This window comes from Phialemonium atrogriseum (assembly GCF_030411735.1).
Source record: "Phialemonium atrogriseum strain 8032-3 unplaced genomic scaffold QBC33scaffold_25, whole genome shotgun sequence".
NCBI lineage: Eukaryota > Fungi > Ascomycota > Sordariomycetes > Cephalothecales > Cephalothecaceae > Phialemonium > Phialemonium atrogriseum.
In genome coordinates, this window is record NW_026848162.1 from 64,505 (window position 1) to 87,824 (window position 23,320).

General features: G+C 56.4%; 7 protein-coding genes across 7 annotated transcripts; 4 read left to right on the forward strand and 3 right to left on the reverse strand.

The window, feature by feature from the left end:
- Window positions 1-191: 191 nt before the first annotated feature.
- QBC33DRAFT_201658 (uncharacterized protein) lies at window positions 192-3,769 on the forward strand. Its single transcript, XM_060422590.1, has 2 exons — window positions 192-3,711; window position 3,769. The coding sequence occupies exon 1, from the start codon at window positions 445-447 to the stop codon at window positions 3,700-3,702; it is 3,258 nt and encodes a 1,085-aa protein (XP_060280420.1). The 5' UTR covers window positions 192-444; the 3' UTR covers window positions 3,703-3,711; window position 3,769.
- A 1,062-nt stretch (window positions 3,770-4,831) lies between these two features.
- QBC33DRAFT_561952 (uncharacterized protein) lies at window positions 4,832-5,752 on the reverse strand (the record flags this gene model as incomplete). Its single annotated transcript, XM_060430171.1, has 1 exon — window positions 4,832-5,752. One exon carries the CDS (start codon window positions 5,750-5,752, stop codon window positions 4,832-4,834), a length of 921 nt encoding a protein of 306 aa, XP_060280421.1.
- Window positions 5,753-6,325: 573 nt separating this feature from the next.
- On the forward strand, window positions 6,326-9,298 carry QBC33DRAFT_497761 (efflux pump patC). The gene is made up of 5 exons (XM_060425600.1): window positions 6,326-6,931; window positions 7,003-7,796; window positions 7,888-8,042; window positions 8,111-8,339; window positions 8,408-9,298. Exons 1-5 carry the CDS (start codon window positions 6,758-6,760, stop codon window positions 8,850-8,852), a joined length of 1,797 nt encoding a protein of 598 aa, XP_060280422.1. The 5' UTR covers window positions 6,326-6,757; the 3' UTR covers window positions 8,853-9,298.
- Window positions 9,299-9,770: 472 nt separating this feature from the next.
- QBC33DRAFT_561954 (putative FRE ferric reductase-like transmembrane component) lies at window positions 9,771-12,028 on the forward strand (the record flags this gene model as incomplete). The annotated part of the gene is made up of 7 exons (XM_060430172.1): window positions 9,771-9,886; window positions 9,952-10,202; window positions 10,278-10,398; window positions 10,475-10,726; window positions 10,787-10,885; window positions 10,967-11,962; window positions 12,022-12,028. The coding sequence occupies 7 exons, from the start codon at window positions 9,771-9,773 to the stop codon at window positions 12,026-12,028; spliced, it is 1,842 nt and encodes a 613-aa protein (XP_060280423.1).
- Window positions 12,029-13,632: 1,604 nt separating this feature from the next.
- QBC33DRAFT_595428 (uncharacterized protein) lies at window positions 13,633-14,834 on the reverse strand (the record flags this gene model as incomplete). The annotated part of the gene is made up of 3 exons (XM_060431828.1): window positions 13,633-13,673; window positions 13,756-14,341; window positions 14,430-14,834. The coding sequence occupies 3 exons, from the start codon at window positions 14,832-14,834 to the stop codon at window positions 13,633-13,635; spliced, it is 1,032 nt and encodes a 343-aa protein (XP_060280424.1).
- A 1,529-nt stretch (window positions 14,835-16,363) lies between these two features.
- QBC33DRAFT_547507 (uncharacterized protein) lies at window positions 16,364-18,731 on the reverse strand. The gene is made up of 5 exons (XM_060428746.1): window positions 18,420-18,731; window positions 18,092-18,356; window positions 17,832-18,030; window positions 17,433-17,765; window positions 16,364-17,380 (listed from the first exon to the last, which is right to left on the reverse strand). Exons 1-5 carry the CDS (start codon window positions 18,563-18,565, stop codon window positions 16,506-16,508), a joined length of 1,818 nt encoding a protein of 605 aa, XP_060280425.1. The 5' UTR covers window positions 18,566-18,731; the 3' UTR covers window positions 16,364-16,505.
- Window positions 18,732-19,364: 633 nt separating this feature from the next.
- On the forward strand, window positions 19,365-22,839 carry QBC33DRAFT_580454 (uncharacterized protein; the record flags this gene model as incomplete). Its single annotated transcript, XM_060431201.1, has 4 exons — window positions 19,365-19,383; window positions 19,576-21,633; window positions 21,701-22,298; window positions 22,446-22,839. The coding sequence occupies 4 exons, from the start codon at window positions 19,365-19,367 to the stop codon at window positions 22,837-22,839; spliced, it is 3,069 nt and encodes a 1,022-aa protein (XP_060280426.1).
- Window positions 22,840-23,320: the final 481 nt, after the last annotated feature.

Genomic DNA, 23,320 nt, shown 5'->3' on the forward strand with positions numbered 1-23,320 from the left:
TGCAGGGGTATAGAATCTGGGGTGCTTGACGATTCCCCTGCCGGGATCCCTTTCTTTCTTCCCATTCTAGTATGCTTCAATATATAGCCCGAAATGAGGATACGTTGCCCACACTCACTCTAGATGTTAAACTAGCCCAGGTGTATAGCAGGGGGGAGGTGACAGGACGGGATAGTCGAGTGCAAAAGCTGGTCAGATTCAGGAGGACGCCGACGTGATGCGAGATCACTGTGGCGCATCATGCAACATTTGCTCAGCCACACCAGCTGAGCCCGGCGGTGTGCTCAATCAATGCTATGCCCCATGGCAATGATGGTCTGCCTTGAGCCTTGCCAACCTTCCATGTTTCTTTTCCCTCACTTAAAATTCGAATTAATAGTATCCTTCGTCTGTCACTCATCCCGAAGCCTCAAAAATATGTACTCCTAGGAGCCGTTTCCTGCAATGGATCCCCTCTCGGCGCTCGGCCTTGCCAGTGCAGTTGCACAATTCCTGGACTTCGGCTCCAAACTGTTCCACGCAACCAAGGAGGTGATGGACGCCGGGTCCACAGTCACGGTCGCTCGTGTGGGGGAGGCGGCAGGCCATCTGGCAGATATCGGGTGTGGCCTGCAGACACGCTATCAGACGCTCGAGGCAGCCGAGTTGTCCGAAGAGGAGCTCAGTCTCTATGGCCTCGCTAGGCAATGCGAGCTGCTTGCCGCCGAGATTTCTGACTGTCTAAAATCGCTCGTTGCCAAGAAGGGCAAGAATGCAAGATGGGCCACCTTCCTGGCTGCTCTCTGTTCTGTCTGGCAGAGGGAACATGTCGAGACGCTGGCCCTCCGGCTTACGGAATACCGCTCCCAGCTTACCTTGAGGCTGCTCTTGGTACTCAACAGTCACCATGACGCGCAGAATAAGAAGCTAGATCGTCTTCAAGACTCCGGCCGAGAAATCGTGGAGGTCGTGTCCATCAGCACGCAGGACATCGTGAACACGATTCACCAGAAACACGAAGAGACCATGGCGGCCATCTTCACCGCCCGAAATGGAACTTCTCAGGCGATCACTGGCCACCGGACGGGAGCCAAGTTTGTCGAGCAGATGAGCCGCTCCGATCTCCTGAAGACCACAACGACGTATCACCACCAAGAGAACACGATGACGGGGCCTCTGCTCGACTTCAGCAGGCGGCCCACACCACCCAACTTTAGCAGGAAGCTTCTCGACTCTCTTCATTTCCGAGAGATTAGCTACAGGAAAGAGTCCATCCCACAGACATACCGTGACACTTTCGAGTGGGTTTGGGCCCCGTCCAACCCTGAAGGCGAGGCACTTTGGGACAACCTCGGCGACTGGCTCAAGCACGGGAACGGCTGCTACTGGCTATGCGGCAAGGCTGGCTCGGGGAAGTCTTCGCTGATGAAGTTCCTCCAGCAGGACCGCAGAACTGACGGGTACCTGCAAGAGTGGGTGGCAGAGTCCGCGGGAACCGAGCTCATCACCGGGTCTTTTTACTTCTGGTACGCGGGCTCCCCGGTCCAGAAATCCCAGACAGGCCTGCTTCGAAGCCTGCTGTTCTATTTCCTCTCGTGCAGGCCCGAGATGTGCCCCGTTCTCTTCCCGGACGTGTGCCGGTCGATCTTGGCTGGGAAAATCCTGACGCCCACCGTCGAACTCGACCACTTGGAGATAAGAGTGGCCTTCTCGAGGCTGGTAGACTCGATTCCCAAGGACGTCCGGCTCTTCTTCTTTGTAGACGGATTAGATGAGTATTCGGGCGACCACAACGACATCTGCGACTTGTTCGCTGAGGCAACCAATGCTCCATCCATCAAAATTCTGGTCTCGAGCCGTCCGATACAGGCGTGCGTCGCAAAGTTCTCCCACTGCCCTAAACTGCACCTCCAGGACCTTACCCGGGCCGACATCACCCTCTACGTCAAGGACAAGCTCGATTCCGACCCGCTCATGGCCAAGATGGAGGCATACCAGAAGGGCTTTACAACACAGATGATCGAAAGCGTCACTTCGAAAGCCTGCGGCGTCTTCCTCTGGGTTATACTTGTCGTGAAGAGACTAAAGGCCCGTCTCCAGGACTACGACTCGGTCGCCGAGCTGGAAGCCGAGATCGAAAAGCTGCCATCGGACCTGGAAAAGCTATACGAACACATGCTGGGTGCCATGAGCCAGGAGCACCGCGTGCTGGGTTCCAAGTATCTCCAACTGGTCCTGCGAAGCATGGAGATGGACGTGGAGCTCTATCTCTTGCAGTTGTCATTTGCCGAAGACGAAGACTATTCCGGGTCCCTGACGGCAGCCATCGAAGCCATCGAGCCGAATGCGGAAGTGTGGCGATGCGAAGCCACCGAAGGCCGGCTCCGGAGCCGCTGTTGCGGACTCATCGAGACACGAGAACATCGCTCGTCGTTGGCGTTTTCAGCTTTCAACAAGAAGGTCGATTTTATCCACCGAACCGTGACGGAATTCCTCCGCATCGGAGTCGTGTGGGACAGGATACGGGCTTCCTCGGGTCCCCTCTTCCACGCAGACGAGGCACTCGTATCTTCGGCTCTGAGAGAGATCAAAGCCCTGCCCTACCCGCAACGAAGTGAAACTGACTGCACAATGGTCAGTGCACGCATTGCCCACATGCTGAGCTACGAGCAGGCGCTGGACCAAACCACGAGAGAAACATTCCACAAAGCATATCTGCCAGAATTTCTCAGAGTTATCCGATTTCACTGGCACGATCCTGCTCTCTTCAGCTCGTTTACGGAGCAGCTCACGGTTTTCAATGCATCTGTCAGCGCTGGGTGTGCCAGAATGAAGCTGGCGTACCCGGAATCCTTCATATTCGCGTGCTTGATCCAGAGTCCGGAGCCGGATCTCCGGAATCACGTGGAGATTGCCGAGATCGATCACCGCTTCACAGCCTTTCACATGCTGCTACATTTTACCGAGGAAACCGATATTCGAGTAAGGACATCGATGGCGGCCAATATCCCCGATAGCTATCTGACAATCCGGGAGTGTATTTTCTCGAAACGTAACTCGAAGGACCTGGTGAAGAACAGTCGGAAACGACTTGTACAGGGGGATGGCTACATCAATCCGTCGCACGACGCCTTTTGGGGGTATTTCATACACTTTCTCGTCACTATTATGGATCATTCAGGGGAGAAACACGTCGACAGATCGACGTCGTCTTCGGTCATCCCCGTCTTGATTGCTCTGCAAAAAATACTAGAAGGAGCCACATTCAGGATCTTGCCTACGTTGAAGCTCTCATCGAAGTTCCGACTGACGTCCAAATCAAAGAGGCTGAACTATATTTCTTTGATTGCGGAGTTCCTCTGGGAGATCTGGTCCAGGGAGTCCGTCCAAGCGGGCAGGACTAGTGCCCTAGACTCACTCGCTTTGCACTGCTGCGGCATTGAGACACTCATCCGGGGGCAAGACGGTTTTGAGTACGAGTTCTGCGAGACTCTTGAAGCCCTCAAGAGCTTGAAACATCCGAAGAAAAAGGCTTCATCTCACATCAAGGCTCTCTTCTCTCGTTTCCAGCGAAAGCTCCAGCGTCCTAAGCACAAGGACGGGGCCCCTAAGACCCCTGAGCACTCGGATCTACCCGTCGTTCCGTTGACCGACTACTCTTCGTATGAGTCGCCATGGCAAAGATACCAACGAGTCCAAGCGAGGGAAATTACTCAAGGTTGAGAATGCAAGGTTAGCTTACCACGATCGGTTAGCAGACTACAGGGTCCCAGCTAATAGTGTGACAAGCATCGTAGAATCAATAGCGGTGAACTTTGAGCCAGGCGGCCCTAGCCACTGCCTGTGCAGAAAACCAAGAATATCGGAATTCTAGAGGATGATTGAAAGTCTCACAGACGGAACTGCTCATCCCGGGCTTCGGGCAGCAATTTGGAGACAAATCTCTGGTATCGCAGGTCGGCACTGTGTTGTACAACCACAACAACCATGCCCAGGCCATCTTCCCGCCCGGGCTGCGGGCTCCTAGTTGGAAGCGGGCCGGCCGAGTGCCAATGCCGCGGCAGGGCGGATGCTCCTGGCTAATGTCTCTTTTCGCTGACGTATAAAGGGTACACTTACCCGGGGCCTTGAATAACGTACGCTAAGGACGGCAGTGGGAGAGGTAATGTTATATGTGGATGGCATATGATAGCTGGAAAGAGGCGCACTTGTCAAGGTACCATATTAACGGTGCAAGGATGTCTGGTGTCCGTTACTTCGCGAAGTTTTAGGACCAGAAGACAGAAAGAGGTCACTGAGGTATGGAAGAAAATAGCCAAAAAAGAGAAAAATGTAGCCTCAAGGCTATTGACATTTGGGGACTCACCCATCAGAGCTGAAATTGAACTGTCATAGGTTCACGGTTGTATAAGGGATATCGGTCGCTTGCCGTCCTCATTGTTGCTCGAAAGCCATGCCTTTAAATAGTATGGAATTCCATTCACGGCAGCAGATCTTACTAACATTGTGGTTGTTGAACCCTTGTGGGTTGATATGTGAGGCCCATGCTTGTGAACCAAGTCGCACCCAGCCCTCCTCCCTTGCCTGTGCTACCTCTCAAGCTATCGAGCTACGCGGAACTTCACTGCCTCATTACCCGATTATTAGGTGCAGATACCTACCTAGTCAATGTCGGAAGAAGTGGGGAAACGACATTTCATGCGGTTGTTGAACTACAGCATTCCAGGTAAGTATTCCCAAGGCTTCCGTATAATGCGTGACCAAGTCTAAATGCAATCGAGACCCACACCACCTCCATGCGCTTCGAGTTAAAGTAGCCAATGGATGCCCCGTCCCGCCTCGACCAGAACCCTTACCCCCGGTCCGGAAGCGGATGCCGCCGAGCCCACTCCTCGATCGTCGTGAGCGCCGCCGGCAGCTCCTCCAGCACGGGTCCCATGTCGACCCGGAACGGCCTCTCAGGCGCCTCATTATACCAAGTATAGGCTCGGCGCATCTGGTCGACGACAACAGCAGCGTCGAGGCCCGAACGCGCTCCCATCGCCTCGCTGATGCGGTCGCAGAACTCGTCAACAGACTGGCTCTCGTGGTCCAGCGGCCGGCCCCACCCGCGCGCCAACCTCTCGGTCAGCTGCGCCAGGCGCACCGTCTCGGGCCCTCCGACGGCGAAGTCGCGGCCGGCGACGATCCCCGGGCCGCGCTCCATGGCGGCGACCATGAGGCGGGCGAGGTCGTCGTGGCAGATCCACGAGACGTCGAGGGTTTCGGCGTGGCAGTAGACAACGGTGGAGGTGTCGAGGATCGGCGGCAGGGCCCAGCCCTCGAGGAGGTTGTCCAGGAAGACGACGGGCTGGATGCTGACCAGGGGGATGCCCCTGGCCCGCAGGAGGTCGCGGATCTCGCGCCGGTGCTCCTGCGCCTCGATGCCGTGGCTGGAGGGGGGCACGGGCATGCTGGTGTTGAAGACGACCAGCTGGACGCTGGGGGCCCGCATGACGGCCTCGCCGACTGCCTTGGCTGCCGCGATCACGGGCTCGGCCTCCTGGAAGGAGGTCGAGGGGAGGTTGAGGAAGACGATGTCGGCGCCTCGGACGGCGCTGTCGAGAGCGGCTTGGTCGGTGAAGTCGGCGGCCGCAGTCTCGACGGTCTGCCCGTCGATCTGGAGCGGCTTCGGGCTGCGGCTGACGGCGACGGGGTGGTGTCCGGCGCGGGCGACGGCGGCTACCTGTGCGGCGCCCTGCACCCCTGAAGCGCCGAAGACGACTACCCTCATTTTTTGGCTGAGATTTCGGGGGCGAAGAATGACTGCCAAAGCTGCAAGCCGTATTCCTATGCTATACAAGGTGTCTAACGAGGACGGGGAATATCAGAGCCAGCTGTCTTGTCGTTTAGACGTCAAGATCCAATCTCGGCAGACGGTTTCCGGAAGGTCGGGGACGAAGTTTTGACCTGCGAGCGAAAACATTGTTCGTCGGTCCATCTCCCCCGTGTCTCTCAGATCAACAACTCATTGTAGCCATCCCTTTCGGCTGCAGGTTGGAAGGGACAACAACACCGACATGGTCATTTACATGTCTCGCTTTTCCGGCAGTGTGAGAGCTGAGTGTGCTATGCATCATCACCTGGTTGTATGTTGTGCTTCTGGCCAAGAGTGCGGAAAAGGTTTCACGGAGATTTATAATCTTAGCATACCCCGCACGATGAGGATGAAGGCATGGACTACGAGATCCGTTTACCCAACGTTCGCCAAGAAAGGTACGGACCGGACGAAATGGAGCTTGTCTGCGGGGTTAGGTCTGGCAAATAATTAGACATCAGGGAAGAGAAACCCGGGCAAATATCTGTTGTTCCCCATGCAATGAGAGGGCTAGTGGGTTCTAGACTCGACTTCGCGGGGAGCTACATGAAGGCAGATGCGGGTCAGGATTGGACATTCCCCAGATTCCCCAGACCAAAAGCCGGTCCTGCAGCTAGCTAGAGCCCCCCCAGGTGTTCACTGGGTTGGCTGGGGTAGCAACTCAGGAAATAGGCTACCGAGTTCTCGGAAGCTCGCGTTGGACCAGACGCGTGCCAACTTGACTTCTTAAAGGGCAGCGTGGCCGGTGCCGATCCTTGATGTTTGCGGTATGTAGCTTGTTTCTTGTGCATCGACACTGGACAGACATTGGAGTTCTATTGTTGGTGCTGCGATTACTGCCTGTCGGTTTGAATACTCCTTCAATTCGTCTCTGTCCCTCTCTCTCGGCACAAAGGACCTCTGCGGTTCCAAGTGGCAGACATGGGGATCTCTGCGGCACCTCTGCCGTCTAACGACTTGTCGGATAGCGGCAATGAGAAAGTTGAGCTCGAAGCTCGTGAGCATGCCGAGGGTTCGGGTTCGGAGGCCTTGTCGCCTCTGGAAGAGGACCATGGGGACGGGAAGCTCACGAAGGAGATAATCCTCGCGTACATTGTATGTCCTGTTTCGCGGTGCCTCCATGTTGTCTTCCTTTTCGAGACGCCTGCTGACCAACTACGTCCCAGGCTTTGTGTGGCCAGATCAACGCCTATATCATGACCATGCTGATCCCTGCCACGACGCTGCCGTACATCAACGCGGAGCTGGGGCCAGACCCGAACAGCGTCTGGATCACCATTTGCTGGACCCTCGGCGCCTCGATTCTCGTCTCCATCGGCGGCCGGCTGTCGGACATCTTTGGCCGGCGGTATTTCATGCTCACCGGCGCCATGATCTCCATCATTGGAACCATCGTCGGCGCGACGGGCAAGAGCATCCCCCAGATGATCGTGTCGGGGGCGCTGTTCGGCATCGGCAGCGGCTTCCAGGAGCTCTGCTACGCGTGTGTCCAGGAGATTGTGCCCAACCGCTACCGCGTCATGGCCGTGGGCGGGCTGGACGTCTCCCTTGCCCTTGCCTTCAGCTCGCCTGTCATCGCCTACGCCTTCATCGCCCACCAGCCCATCGGCTGGCGCGGTGCCTACTGGTACCTCTTCAGCTACCACGTCTTTGCCTTCATCCTGCTGTTCCTCTTCTACAAGCCCCCGGACTTCAAGACGAAGCATCGCCAGGACGGCTACACCAAATTACAGCTGCTTGGCCAGCTCGATTACGTCGGTGTCTTCCTCTTCCTCACTGGCGGCGTCCTCTTCCTCCTCGGCGTCAACTTTGGCGGTCGGACATACCCCTGGAGCCACGCGGGCACCATCGCCCCCATCGTCCTTGGCTGCTGCTGCTTCATCGCCGTGGCGTTCTGGGAAGCGTATGCCGACCTGAAGTTCCCGCTGTTCCCACCAAAGCTGTTCAAGAGAGTCCGAGAGTGAGTGGTTCCGGTCCCCGTGTATCTTCCCAGACACTATCCGTTATTACCCGTCTTTGACAGGAGGGCTGACCGTCTTCAACCACACCAGGTTCGACATGATTATCGTCGTCTGCTTTGTCGGCGGTATGCTATATTACAGCATGAACGTACTCTGGCCGCGGCAGTCGCAGGCCTTCTTCATTGGGCCCGACGAAGTCATCATGCGAGGTGTCTACGCCATCATCTTCTCGTGTGGAACATGGAGTAAGTCTCTGCGGGGCGTAATTAGAGGCTCACGTGTCAGGATTCCCCCAGCTAACAGAGCCGACCAGTGGCTGGCCTTCTAACCGTCTTCGTCTGCTCGCGCCTCCACCATGAAAAGTGGCAGCTGGTAGCTTTCACGGTCATCCAGACGGCCCTCATCGGCTCCATGGCGTCTGTCAAGTCCACGTCCCTTGCGCAGGCCATTGTGACGGTGGTCTTGGCGGCCACGACAATCACGCCGCCGCAGCTCCTGTCGTTCACTATGCTGTCGTTTGGGCTAGAGGACCAAGCCGACCTGTAAGTCTCTCTCCTCCTGCAATGGCGAAGGCGGCTAGAGACAATGTGCTGATCTCATCATCCACCAGTGGCATCGCCGTCGGCCTAGCAGGGACCTTCCGGCTCTTCGGCGGCGCCGTGGCGACGGCCATCTACACGGCCATCTACTCGTCGCGGTTCACCGAGGTGCTGCCGGGCAAGATGGCGGCGGCGATCAACGCGTCGGACGTGCCCTTCTCCGACGGCCTCCTGGCCAGCCTCGTCAAGGCCGGGCAGCTCAACACGGCGGCGGCGTTCGCGGCCGTGTCCGGGGCCACGCCGCGGCTCATCGAGCTGGCGCAGGACGCGGTCAAGCAGTCGTACGTCAAGGGCTTCAGCCTCGTGTATCTGATCGCCATCGCGTTCGGCGCAGCGGCCACGGTGGCGGCCATGTGCACCGTCAGCACGGACCGGTCGAAGAAGAACAATGCGCGGGCAGTGATCATGATGAACGAGATGGAGAAGGAGAGCGATGTGGATTCCAAGGCTGTTTAATGGTGCGGCGGGATGAGAGCAACACTCACCGTCAACAATGGAGGGAGGGAGACCAGTCTTAAACGTTTGCCGGGTGCCTCCCCATAAACATCTGTAGTTCAGCCATACTTAATATAACCCAATGTTGGCTGCCTCTGCCCTCCACACCTGGAGCGAAATTAGCCAAGGCGGTACAGAATGCCAAGGCTGGCCAAGATGAGTTGCGGACCGCTGTCGCCCGCATTTGCTTGGCCTGTCGTGCCTGTATAGACTGGTAAGTATTCGTTTTCAGCTTTGACTTGTCATGATCGTGTGTCGCGGTTGGCGGGATGCGATGTCTCCTTCTCCTTGTGACAGGTCACATGATGTTCTTCCGAGGAGAAGGTACGAGCAGCCAAACAAGATTGTCCTATTTGTAATCCCATCTTTGTTAGAGCATCCTATCTTAGGTTTCACAGCGGTCATAGATAACTGACTCGTACGTGACAGGAGGATCGAAATGCGCGCCTTGGATTAGTGGGGCACGCGGAAGACGACGCCAATGTTGCCGAATTGGGAAGCACATTTTTAGTCGAAACGCTCGCAAACGTTCTCGCGCTAACCTGATATGGCCTAGTTTTAACGGGTAATTCTAACACCGCCGATCATTTCCAAGCAGAATATCATCTCCAGCAGAACGGGTTACATGGTTGGCTTCGTCAGGAACAGACTTTGAGGAGAGTCGCGGCTCTCGGCCTCTGTAACCGTCATCCGGGGCCTGGACTTGAGGGATCGGCGCAAATGGCGCGGAAACCCCGATGGAACCTGACACGGGGTCGCTCCTCGGATTTATTAATAAACCAAGTTGCGTGCGTCTGATGATGCGGACGATGAACGATGCCGCAACCTCAAATCCCGAATTCCACAGTTGCCACCAGTGCTGTTCGAACGAGACCGAATATGGAACACGGAGATAGGTGGCTCACCCTGCCGGTGATGCTGCACTCGTCCCGGGCCGACACCTGCACCTTAACGCCGGAGCAATGCGCCTACCGCTCCGGGTATTGGCGGTACTGGTAAGCACTGGAAGTTGTCCTGAAATCACGCGGATCTTCTAATCACGACTTGCCCACGCGTCTAGGTACCAGGCAGATCTTGTCTACGGTCTCTCGACTACTTACTTCTTCCTCGCCGCCATCGGCGTATGCTTGATTGGGTTCTGGCTCCTCAAGCTGGCCCCGGCCTCGCTCTGGGGGCAGGCTTGGTGGCAGAAATTAGTTGGGCTTTTCCGCTTTGCATCCTACCGCCGGTATGAACTCAAGGCACTACGGTGGCAGACGCCATCGATTGCCGTCCTGTTCCTCTTGGGTAGTGGCGCTGTGTTCTTCTTTGGTGAGTGTAAATGTACATGTACATGTACTGTACCATAGCGAGGAAAACCGCGCAGCTAATGGCTATCTCATTCAGCCATGACTCTGGGTCCGAAGCCGTACTACTGGCAGAATACTAGAACCCTATCATACGGCAACTCGCCCCCAATCGCAACCCGGACCGGTTGGATGGCGTTGGCCTGTACTCCTTTCCTGCTGTGGGTTCCCCCAACATGGTTATTCTCGGAAGCGGAGCTACATTGGAGGTCTCGCTAATAACAAATCACTCCACAGAATCCTGGGAACCAAGGCAAACATGATCGCTTCTCTGACGGGCGTGTCACATGAGCGGCTCATCGTCTTCCACAACTGGGTGGCGTGGGCCATGCTCGTCCTCGCGCTCATTCACACGTTCCCCTTTATCGTACACCACATTTGGAAGGGAGATATGGTCATGCAATGGAACACGGGCCTCGTATATTGGTCCGGCATTGCTGCTCTTATTCCGCAGGCATATCTCACCTTCATGTCCCTGCCCTACATTCGGTATGTTATGCACCATGCTGCGATCTCCGCGGAGAAGAACTGATGCGGTGTTGATATCAGAAACGCCTATTACGAGTTCTTCAAAGCAACGCACTACATAGCTGCCATTGCTTTCCTGTTCTTCTTCTTCCTTCACTGCGAATACCGCCTCACCTCCTGGTAAGTTTCCCCTTTTACCAGAACCTCACAGTAGACGTGCTTCCGGTAATTACAGTCAAGTCTGACGCTGTTGATCCCCAGGGACTACTTCATCGCCGCCGGCGCTCTCTACGCCGCCTCTTGGCTCTACTCGCAGATCCGGACCTTTCTCAAGCACGGCATCTCCCTCCGCGCCACCATCGTCCCCGTCTCGGACCACGCCCTAAAAGTCACGATCCCCATCTCCAACCTGACCTGGCAGCCCGGCGAGCACGTCTTCCTCCGCTTCCTGACCCTCGGCGCGCACGCCCTGACAGCCCACCCCTTTACGATATGCAGCTCGCCGAACGCGCCATCCCCAGCCGACGGCGGCAAGGAGAGCTCCTCCTCCTCCGCCCTCGTCTTCTACGTCCAGCCGCGGGGCGGCATCTCGGCCCGGCTCGCGAGCATGGCCGCCAAGCGGCCCGGCGTCAGCGTCCCGGTCCTGATCGACGGCCCCTACGGCGGCGTCCGGACCCGCCCGCTGCACGCGTACGACCGCGGCCTGGTCGTCGCTTGCGGTGCCGGCGCGGGGTTCTCCCTGCCCTTCGTTATGAATTGGCTCCTTGACGTGGCCCGGCGGTCTCCCGGTTGCGGGGACGGGGAATCGGGGCGCAGGATGCGGGTCGTCGTCTCGACGAGGGACGCCCGGATCGTCGAATGGTACGAGACCGCGCTGGTCGAGTTCCTGGAGGCAAACCGTCTGCCGTTGACGCTGGACGGGGTCGAGATCCTCGTGTACCTGACGTCGGGTGCCGGGCCCGGGCTGCAGAGCTCGGGACAGGACTCGGAGCAAAGCGAGGAGAAGCATGTGTCCGTTGCGGAGCGGAGCGCTCCCGCTGCTGCTAAGCTCCCATTTAAGATTTTCGAAGGCCGCCCGGACATCTCGGCCGCGGTCCGGGATGCGACGCTGGAGTCGGGGGTGTCGGTCGGCATTGCGGTGTGCGGGCCCGCGGGGGTGCTCAAGGCGGCCCAGGACGAGGCCGCGGCGGCGCAATTGAGGATCTTGGGCTCTAAGATTGGCTCGAAGGAGGTGTATCTACATTCGGAGTGTTTCTCGTAAGTCCAGCCGTTGATCTGGTTACCTATATGGCAATCTAGCTAACCGAATCTTCCAGATGGTGATTAGCTGCCGACCCGGAGTCGGACTTGCAGGCCAATATGTCTAGCTGGGCAAGGCGAAGTCCATATTAGACGCCGGCTAGGACGAGATGGCATCCATATAGACGTTGGTAAATTAAAATGTGCTATGGATGCAAACACGCCCCGAATGTCAGCTCATAATGTGCCCTGGTTGAGCTACTAAGGGTCTACTGACTGTTTCGTGATGTCTCTTCCTGTGAGCATTCCTAATATCGACAGTTCCTGAACCAGCCAACTTTCTAGCGAGATAACTGCCTCAAATGTTCAATTCCTAAGCCCGAGAACCGGCGACGTCAACCATCTTGCAGCCCCCACATCCACAGCTATACAAACATTAAATATCACCGACCAGTTTTAAATCCCGAAACGGCGAGGGAGACTCAGGCCGCACCCTGATGAGTTGAACGGCGGCCATGGGGTCTCAAGAGCCGTGGTTCATGCTCACGCCTCGCGCGAAAAACCATTAGACACGGGAGCTGTTGCAGCTGAAGCTGAATTGGGACCGGCCAATGGAACACAACCGGGCCGGGCCGAGCGCCGGATATTCCAGTGCAGTAACCTCCGACGCCCGAGGTGGCAGGCTGCCATTGGCTTGCTGGGCGGAGAACATCTTGTTGGTTTGGCATGACGTTGTACCATACTGTCCATCCATGTCACCATAGATAGGTGCAGCACAGAAGGAGGGTCCCGGGGGCATCGTAAAGATTAGAGGCACGGCATATTAGTAGCGCACGGCATATTAAAGGTCATAATCCTTGTAGGGTTGTTTGTACGGGCAGTTATGCTTATATAATTACACGAATAGCTGCAGAATCTCGAGGGACACGGGACACTCGGACATGGCAGAGACGCCGCTTCGGTGTTCCTGACAACCTGATGTCTAGGTAGACCACCTTGAGTAGAATCCCTCTTGGCTCCTGGAAAAGAGGAAGGAAGCCCGAGCGCCGCCGTGCAGTCAGCCATCAGTATTCCTTTCATCCTTCTCCCCTTCGGGTCTGCCATCCAACAGTTCTACTTCGCGAAGTGACATGAGTCTCAAAGCCAGATAATGAACATAGCTAACAGACATATTGCCTACTTGGGATCATACTCTGGGCTACCTCTGGGAGTGAAGGGATCCCCAGTGGCCTACAAGCAAAGTCGGGTCCGTCCCCAGAAGTTTGACCTCCCAACCGTCATTTACACGTTTCTCGGGCAAATCAAGTCACATACTCGTAATAAAACCCCCAATTTGAAGGTCAATAGCTGCTATCTAATTGAGGATATACCACCCTTTGCTATGACCTAATCCGGCCACTCTATTTGACATAGAGTCAAATTAGCCTGTAAACCAAGAAGGGGGTGAAAAAGAGTCTAGGCCCGAACCAATTAAACAAGGCATCTAGAATTGGCTGTAAAGACCGGAGGTCTGATATTTCGCTACCTTACTCTTATTGATAGAATTAGAACAGAAGAGAGAGCTATATTTGACAATCTGAAGAACGATAACTTTAGAGTGCAAGTTAATCTGACAAGCTCCCCGTCTCTCATCAACAGCCTACATCACCGAGCTTCGAAAGGTTTTATGTGTCCGATCAAACCTCTCCTCACATGTGCATGGCAGATGCGCCGGGGAGCTCAGTGAGCCCTAATTAATGGAATTGTCAGTATCCGTTCGCACGAGTGATTGGGAGGCGGGGGGGAGGGGAGGGGGGAAGGAGCCAACTCACAATCGTCGCCGATATCCTCATGAGCGGTCTGGCTCTTTGTGCAGGCCACCGCCTGGGCGTCGGTCTGCCTCTTGAGTGGGGCACAGTTGTCGCCGGCGCACTTGCCGTCCATGGCCTTCTGCAGGGCGTCTCCCTTCCAGCCGAACAGGTAGTCGCCGTGGATGCCGTAGCCGGTGTTGTCGCCCATGCTCCAGTAGAAGGGCTGGGAGCCGTCGGCGGGCCAGTCGGCCTTGTTGTTGAACTGGCGCGTGTCGAACATGGTCTCGTACATGACCTGCGGGATCTTGACGGGGTGCGTGGCCGGGCAGGCGCCGCCGGACTCGAAGGTGCCCGACGCCGGGTAGGCGATGTGACTCTTGTGGTCGGGGCTGTCCGTGTTCTTGCCGTCCCAGCACGACGGGAAAGTCACCGTCACCCTCCACCCGCCGCCGCAGACCTTGTTGGGGAAGCCGGGGATGTCGGAGCCCGTGCAGGGCGCGCCGCCGAAGGGGTTCTGCTGCATGTTCTCCTCGCAGCGGAAGCACAGGCCCTTGGGAACCTTGCTGGCAACCCGGTTTGTGCTGTCGCCGACAAGCATGCGGAAGCCCTGTTTTCGGCCCAGGTCAGACCCCCACATCCTTCATATTTCTGTCTTCCATTTCGCCTAAACGCCGCTGCATGGAAATTCGACTTACCGGCTTGAAGGCAGTGACCTTGGCGCTGGCCTGGTAGCCTCGGATATAGTAGACGGTCATGCCGGCCTGGACGCCGAGGCCCAAGTTGGCGACCTGGGGCACACGCTTGTAGGAGCCGTTGCGGGCCTTGAAGTAGACGTTGGCGGTCCAGTAGTTGGAGAAATCCTCCGAGTACGTGCAGCTCGTGCAGGTCGACGCCGTCGGGGGGTCGTGCGCGTCGGGGGCCATGCTGGCGTTGAAGGAGTTGCCTCCGATGACTTGATGCATGTGCGCCGACGGCAGGTTGCCGGGCTCGACCAGGGGGTCGATCCGGTCGATGGTCAGCTGCGAGCACCCGAAGCGCATCAGCTCCTGGGCTGCGGCGAGCTGCACCGCCACGGCGGGCACGAGGGTCTTCAACAACATTGTGTGTTTTTGTTATGCGTCTGGTAGAGTCGATCCAATTCAAAACGAACTTCGGAGTTCTCAAACGACGGGGAGAGAGTGAGAGAGAAGGTGGTGGGTGGAAGAAGAAGAAGAAGGGAGAGAAAAGGAAGAAAACCCGACTGGGAACTGGCTACTCATTCTTCTGTTCTCCGCTTGTCCGCTCTAGGTCAAGGCTGTCTGGATAAAGCCAAGGCCATCGTCATAAGACTTGGTGATAATTGGTGAGAGGCGAAACAAGCAACTGCCGCTGATTGAAGCCACAGCGATTAATATATTCATAAATCCGGGGCAAATCTATGTGAAGTTAAAATTTAACAAGAGCCCATCCTGATTAGGCGGAGGGGGGAAGCTCGACAGAACATCCAGCCACTCAGGGGTGCCCAAAGAGGCACATATTGGGGGCCCATGCTATAATAAGGTTGTGGTGAGAGCGCCCCGCGACCAAACATCCAAGCAGATCTCAACGAAAGACGGCATCTATGTCCCATCATGTTGCCTTCAGCGGTGCCGAAGGTTCGGATGCATATTCCCGCTCGGGGCCATCGCTGCCAAGACTCGCGAAGAGAGGCTAGCCATCGATGGAGGCTTATTGTACCCGGATATTTTGAGCTTCTCACTGTTGAGGTGGTTGTCAACCGTGGCCATGCATGCAATTAGGTTAAGCTTAAAGATGGTGATGGCCTGATGGTTGCCGATTCCCTTGACTTTCAGGATTAGGCGCAGATAACCACCTCTTGCCATCTCCATGTCTGGTTGGGCTAGACCCAATGACAAGAACATTCAGGCCCCTTCGCTGCTTTTACCCGGTCTTTGCTCTCATTGATTGTTGACAGGCGCGATTAGTTCGTAGGTGTTATCCGGGCCTGACTCCATCTATCCAGGCCAGGGGGTGACCAGTCATGTACCGAATAGAAACCTCGGGGAATTAACTGGAATTAATTGTAGGGCAATGCGAGCGAATCACCAGCGCTACTAACGTAACACCGCAGGGGTCACGCTGGTGGAAGTCCTCGGAGACACAGGGTGACCAAACAAGTAGTCAGCCTCTGTATTGCTGTGACCAACGAAACCAGCATATCTCAATATTAAAAGTCGTACTGCCGTCAAGTCGCACAGCGTTTCTCCTCCTGGCATCCTCCTCTTCGCCGGAATGCCTGGGTCCCGAAGGCACAGCCGCTGTCATCTGCTTCAACTACCGCCAATCTCTTCGTCCATCTTGATCTGGCCCATTGTCCTGAATTCTCCAACCGTTCGCTATTATATCGTGTAAATCTGAACAACTATCCCTCCGTCCTGGAGGTGTGTTCGTGTGCTACGTTACAACACGTTAATCTAGGCGCACTTCTATTGGGGTGGGAATGGTGTGGCAGCTGGTGAGTCGCCGTCTAGGGGGCTGGGCTGTGATTGGGTACACGGGACGGTGGACGCTGAAGGTTGAAGATATTGGATGATATTTTCTGCGTAAGAGGATTGTGTATCACGATTGCATCTAGTTAGGTTCTTATAAGGGGTCTTATACTTTGGTTCAACAAGACATGTTCTAAAATGGATCAGACGAATCAGCTTGCATTGCTATGTGGTTGAAATACTGCCCGGCTTCGATGGATCTCAGTAGTGAAGGCAGTTATGCTGCCATGTCTGGCTCCACCCTCACGATCCAGGCAAAATCGCCCCCAGAGCAGCTGACCAAAGTGACCGTTCCGTTCCGGGACTCAACACCTGCCCGCCGGCCCGGAGCTCCATGTGCTGACTCGGGGCCAGCTTGCCTTGAAGCCACCTACTTTTTTTTGGACTCGTCATCAGGACCTTAAGTCTCATTCTCTGATCCGAGGCCAGGCTGAACAGCATAGTCATCAAGGCCACATAGTCGTCTAACCAACCATCTCTCTCGAACCGAGATATGTCATCGATGACGCAAAAGACGACGACATGGGATGGGACCTGCCTCAGGAGCTGTCGGAAAACTTGGCAAAAGTCCTCGGTCGGCGTCGCCAAGTGGTTATTACTGTCGAGATTCGCACTGTTGACAGAGCTTGATGGATCGTTTGGCCCGTTCCGCAGAACTGTCCGGGCCAATTGTGCCAGCAGGCTCCTGATAAGCCCCCTGGGGCCGGCGAGGTCATCGTTGCTGGCAACATGCTGGCCGCAAAAGAAATGCAGCGCCACCATTGGCGAGATCCCTCGGAAGACTTGGACGAGGTTCGCGCTGAAGAACGACATGGGCGAGGTTTTGCCGAATCTAGAGTCGTCCAGATGGCCCTCGATGAGCAAGAGGTCTGATCCCCGGGAGCCCATCCATCTTTGGAATTGTTCACTCTTGAGAATGGCCCCTGCTTGAGACGTGGCAGCAGCCGACTCGGAGGCACGGCTTCGCTGGAGGATGGTCGTCAAGTCATGGATGTCTTGCTTGTCTGGAACGTGGAGTTTGTCGAGGAGACTTGCGAGCTGTTCGGCAGGATTCTCCCGATATGATGGCGTCCGTGGACGGCTTGTCGCAAGGTTGAACTCTTGCTCGTATAAGAGCTCTACCCGGTGTCAGCCGCACACAGCTTCAACGGGGATTCAGGGTTCGCTTACTCAACACAGCATCCTTCAACATTTGGAACATCCCGTTCTGGCTGGACAGAGCGTCGGTGACTTGCTGGACCATGAACTGTTGCTCGTGCCTCAACTCGAGCATGCGGGAGTCGACCCCTCCGAAATGATGACCCATGTCTTGGCCGACGGATAATAGCTTTTCTTCGATTCGAGTTGTCGTCTTTCCGATGGTTTCCGTGTTGTGGTGGGTTTTGATAATGACAACATCGCGAAGGTCCTCGGCACACGCCTGGACTTGGTTGGCGCTTCTCTGAACTACCTCCAGCAAGCTTTCAATGTCTGACCCTCGAAAGGGACTTCTAGCCTTGGCCACTTGCGAGCATGTTAGCTGTTTTGAAGGGCAAATATGTACATGTGTTTGTTGGTGGAGTCACTGACGGAATGTCCCGGGCTTCAACAGCTCAACAAGGCATGGGATTGTAGCCAAGAGGGTCTTTCTCAAGTTGTAAATAGCCTCGCGGAGATTGGTATCGTCTGGAAAGTTCCGAGACTTGTTCCGGGCCATCTGAATGATCTCTGGGATATCTTCAAAAGCGTCAAGGATATGCTTTCTGTTTCTCTCACGATGGTGGGCAAGCTGCAAATCCAACACGTTAATATGGGTTGCATTATCCATACGACTTTTGGGAGGTGCTCACGTTGAAGACCACAGCTAGCCCTCCATGAAGAATGCTCAACTCATCCGACAGCGCTTGGAGTCCTGGGGTAATCAGTGGCGCAACCCGGGCTAGCTTTCTCCTGCCCTTGGTGAAGAATCTTTGCCCTCGCCTCTCGCTCTCAGCAGCGGCGTCTTGCGCCTTGTTCAGCTCGTCAATTACTTTCTCCCAAGAACAATGGGTGGGGTCGAAGTCGAGTGGCTCGTCTGCCTGCGTTTCGTACTGTTGGAGAGTTTCTAGGAATTCACTGCCGGGGGGGGGGGTTTGAGCTTCTCGGTCCCTGATATTACTGTCCCGTACAAACGCTTACAGATTCTCTTCCTTTGCCTCATACTGTGACTTCGCTTTGTTGAAGCTCGACCCCACACCGAATGCTTCGTGCATCTCTGGCGCCTTCTTCTCGAGGTACTCTGTCACAAGGTCGGTGGCCTCTTTCGAATCGGGTTCATCTGCCATCGTGGGAACTGTGGAGGCCACCCCTTAGAAGTGAACCAACAGAGGCAACCCAAAATAAAAATGAAGGAGATGGGACAATCAGGATTACTTGATGGCCAAGTTCGCCCTGCGCCCTGGAACATTGCCTGGAGCCTCGCTTTCGCTGCCACGGAACATTATCCCTGCAATACGGAAAGGGGCGTATCAATAAATATGCCCAGCGGAAAGCCTTAAATTTTCGGTGTGGTTGCAATACATCCATCTCCTGCCAATCAAGATGTCTGGCTGCCTAATTTCGGCGTGGGGGTGGATCCCGCTCGTGGTTTGCCATGTGGTGACAGCCTCATTTTCGGTGAATGCTTATCGCGGCGGATAGGGCTTGGCGATTGGTTCAGCAGTGCAGAGTGACACACCTTGGTTTGAGTTTGAGGCCGCCACCACCCACACCCGGCCAGTCATTGACAGCCTTTTGCGGCCGAGGTGCAGTTCAAGTTACACTCAGTGGGTGTGCAAATGTGCACTTTCCTTTTCGTGCGTGAGAAACCCCCGCACTCGCGCCCTTTGTTCAAGCACCCGGAGCCGAGCACCCGGAGCCTTGCATTGCAAGTAGGTAATATATACCTTGGGGCAAACCGGCCTTCTTCCCGTGGCCTTTCTGCATTCAACTCCGTCTTTCGATATCTGCCCCCCTTTGGCACACCTCGCGTACGTGATTGCCGTGAGAACTAGCCTCGCCCCCAGCTCTAGATGGTGATGGATATCGACGCCGTAAGTTCTTCTCCCGCCCAGCTACCCGCACGTGGCTAACCATCCCAAGATTATGCCCGGCCTGGAGGGGAGTAGGTCTTTCTCGAAGCATTCGAACCTGGTGGCGAGGTTTGAAGAGGGCGACGATGAAGATCGCTCTCCAAGCCCCCTGCATGTGCCTGTCCAGGGCACTTATGGCAATCGCCGAGCTCCAGACCCCGACGTCCTTGCTTCCCTTCTTGACCACATCAAGGCTCAAGAAGCAAGAATCTCCAACCTTGAAGGAGATCGGAAGACGGATATCGAGGTAGGACACAAGGGGGACTTCCGCACTGAGGCATCCGACGAGATAGAAGAGCAGGGGAGCACCCTGCATCTCGGGCCGAGCGAGATAATTCCCAAGATAAGGAAGTGCAACATTGCGCAGTTCAAGAATCGATTCAATGTCCAGGAGGGTCGGTATGCTGTCGATGTTCTCGAGTCCAATTCCCTCCTCGACGAGGAGATCCAGGACGAGCTCAAGCTTCGACAGAGCCTTCCAAAGGCGCCATCCAAACACAAGGAGAAGCGACCGAAGGTCAAGATAGCACCCGCCGCAACCATGGTCGACCAGGCCATCCACACGGGTCAAACAGATGCCAAGTGGATCTCGCGGATTCGGATCCAGTCTCCTGCAATTCTGGCCATTTTGTCAAGAATCATGAGGGAGTCGTGGACCGGACGGCCCCGAACATACTTTCGTCCTTTCAGTCCCCTCATCTACTTCCACGAGCAGGCTACAGAGGCTCTGAAAGACTTGGAAGCCAAGTGGGGCCATGCTGAGCATCCCGGGGCAATTCGAACACCGGCAAGCCGGGATGATGCGTCCGAACATCAGGGAGAAGTGAGATTCCCCGTCGACGACAGCCCGTCGGCGCTGGCCGAGATGAGATGCTACATCCAATTTATTACAGACGAGATCATGCCTCTCTACAATCAGTTCGACAAGCTGGACGACACATCGAGCGCGAAGGTACGATTCCACGACCTGTGGTTCCTCTTCCGGCCCGGCGAGCTCGTGTACCGACCGATTGGGACCGGGACAAACAAGGACGCAGGCGGCCTGGCAATCGGCCAGAGGACCTGGCGGGCATATGGCACGAGACCGTTTTGGCCCAAGTATCAGATCACGCCTGTCGACCATCGGAAGTATATGAGCGACGACGACGACGAGGAGAATTCCGCGTTCGCTGTTTTCTGCTACTACATTGACTACACCGGGGACGAGTTCTGCGCAGTCAAGGACAGATTCGAGATTCAACCCTACGATGGCGAGCGTCCGATCAAATCCCTTGTCGTGTACCCTTGGCGATTCGTCACGGATCATAAGGAAAAACTCAAGAAGTATATGGGGATTGGCGGGGACTTCTTCCGATACATCCAGACCAAACACGCCGCATACGACTGGTGGACCATGACGCGGGATCCCCGTGGAGGGCCGGCCATCGACGTGGAGGGCAACGTGCTCAAGCGCCCCGAGCACATCAATAGCGAGGTCATCGTCGACTTTGTGGAAGCTTTCCAGGCCTGCCCCGCTTGGAAGCCGCAGCAGTCTATCATCAAGAATGCCGACCCAAGGCCGTCGACCACCGCCGACGAGTTTTACACGTGCTGGTGGTCCGATGCTGAACGAACCAAATTGCTGGCGGAGACGACGGAGATTATCGTACTCAGGACTGGAGTCACCACCTACGAGCGAAACAAAGCCGTCCGGGAAGACGAATTCCTTGCCAAGATTCGAGAGAACGACAGGAACAACCGTCCCACCACCTCCAAGGACCTCCGTGAGAGCGACATGGTGCTCCTCCCGGTCCGCGTCTTCGCCTACGCTCTGCAGGACCGCAAGTTCGTGCAGCTGGACTGCCAGTATCTCAGGCCGGTCAAGGAGTCCTTCAATGCCTTCGACAGCCTCAAGATCAACCCTCGCCACAAGGCCATCGTCCAGGGACTCGTGGAGGCCCATTTCCTGAAGAAGTCCAAGGAGAAGACGGACGGCATGGGACGTCTCACGCTGGACCTTATCCAGGGGAAGGGCAAGGGCTTATTCATCCTGCTGCACGGAGTTCCCGGAGTCGGGAAGACGGCGACGGCCGAGGCAGTCGCGCAGGCGAATGGAAAGCCCCTGTTTGCCATCACCTGCGGAGACCTTGGGTTGACGCCGAACAAAGTGGAAGCGGCGCTGCGCCGCATCTTCCGGCTTGCCAATGCATGGGACTGTGTCTTGCTGCTCGACGAGGTCGACACCTTCTTCTCCCAGAGGTCAAAGGGAGATGCTACTCTAACCAAGAACGCCTTAGTCTCGGGTAAGTCCCCCATCCCAGTGCGGAGGCAATACGGCACGTACTAACACCCAAACTCCATCATTCCCAGTGTTCCTCCGCGTCCTAGAATACTACAACGGGCTCCTCTTCCTGACGACCAACCGGCCCGGCGCCCTCGACGAAGCCTTCAAGTCGCGCATCCACCTCAAGCTCTACTACCCGCCGCTCGACTTCGAGCAGACGCGCGACATCTGGCAGATGAACCTGGAGCGGCTGCACGCCATGGAGGAGCAGCGGTGCGCGGGCAGCCCGGACGAGCAGCCGCTGCAGATTCACGACAAGGAGATCCTCGACTTCGCGGTGCGGCAGTTCTGCCACGACGACGGCAAGGCGCGATGGAACGGGCGTCAAATCCGCAACGCCTTCCAGATCGCCTCGTCGCTGGCCTACTTCGACGCGCGCAAGAGGCACGCCGCCCAGCTCCGCGAGCGAGCAGCCACGGATTCGGACGCGCCGGTGCCGGCCCCGCGGCCGGTGCTGGACGTCGAGCACTTTGAGATGATCCATCGCATCACCGACGACTTTGACCAGTACATGCTGGAGACGGTGGGGAACACGGACGGCGCGCTCGCGTTCGAGAGGGACGATCGGGCCGATCACTGGAAGAGTCCGCGGCCGTCGGGGGCGGCCGAGAATAATAATAGGGGGTACTTTGAGTACGGCCAGCAAACCCAGACCGGGGGACGGGCTGGGTCGGGATGGGGCCACGGGCCACCTCGGGCATCGCCGCCGGCCGGTCGGGGTGTGGGATTGGGTTTCGAGGACGGAAATGGCCGGGGTGATCCCGGGAACAGACCGCAACACTCGCCGAATCCTTCATACGGACGTCCGTCCCTGGCGGGCGGAAGTTCCCACGTCCCGTCGTTCTCTTTTGATAACGCGTCCCGTGGACCGCCGGGGGGAGACCGTGAGTATTACAGCCCGTTTGGAGGACCAGGGAGGCTCGGTTCCGGCGGCAGTGTGGGATACGGCGGCAACAGCAACGACGGTGGCGGGGGGGCTGCGTACATACCGCCCGAGTCTGTCCTGGCTAGCGCGGGGAGCGGCTTGAGAGGATACGGGAGGGATGAGCACGAACGGGCCGAGATTGGACCCAGGCAGGGATCGAGGTATGGCTCGTACGGGGCGCAAAATAATGAGTGGGGGAATAGCAACAGTCGTTCTGAGGACCAAGGACAGTTATACTAGTCGACCAACCCATCACGAGGGATTTCATCATGTATTTGCTGCTAAATGGAGGGCTAAAGTAACTCGTTACCGAACAAGTTTCGGGGATCTCGTTCCCCGAAGGCAGAAGAACTGGGTCCGTTGGGTGTCATTATGGGAATAAATACGTCAAATGGCTGGACTTGTTACTGTCCTGCTAACCAAGGCCTTCAATCACAAATCACCTCTGGTGGGCGTTTGAAGAAAGGATACCAGTCGCCAGTGAATCCATCAGGAGATTCTACGTAAAATCGCGACGAAACCATAGACGGCACTATCCTCACCCACCCGACATTCTCCTCGGTGCATCCATCAATCGGTTCATGAACGTCACCGTCGCCCACAACCTCATCGGGGAACAATTCGCTCAATGGTCGCCAGTCAGCGTCGACGAGATTGACCCAGCCTTCATCCCACCAGTCGTCCTCCAGCGGCGGCTGACCTGCGGCGGGGACCACGCTCC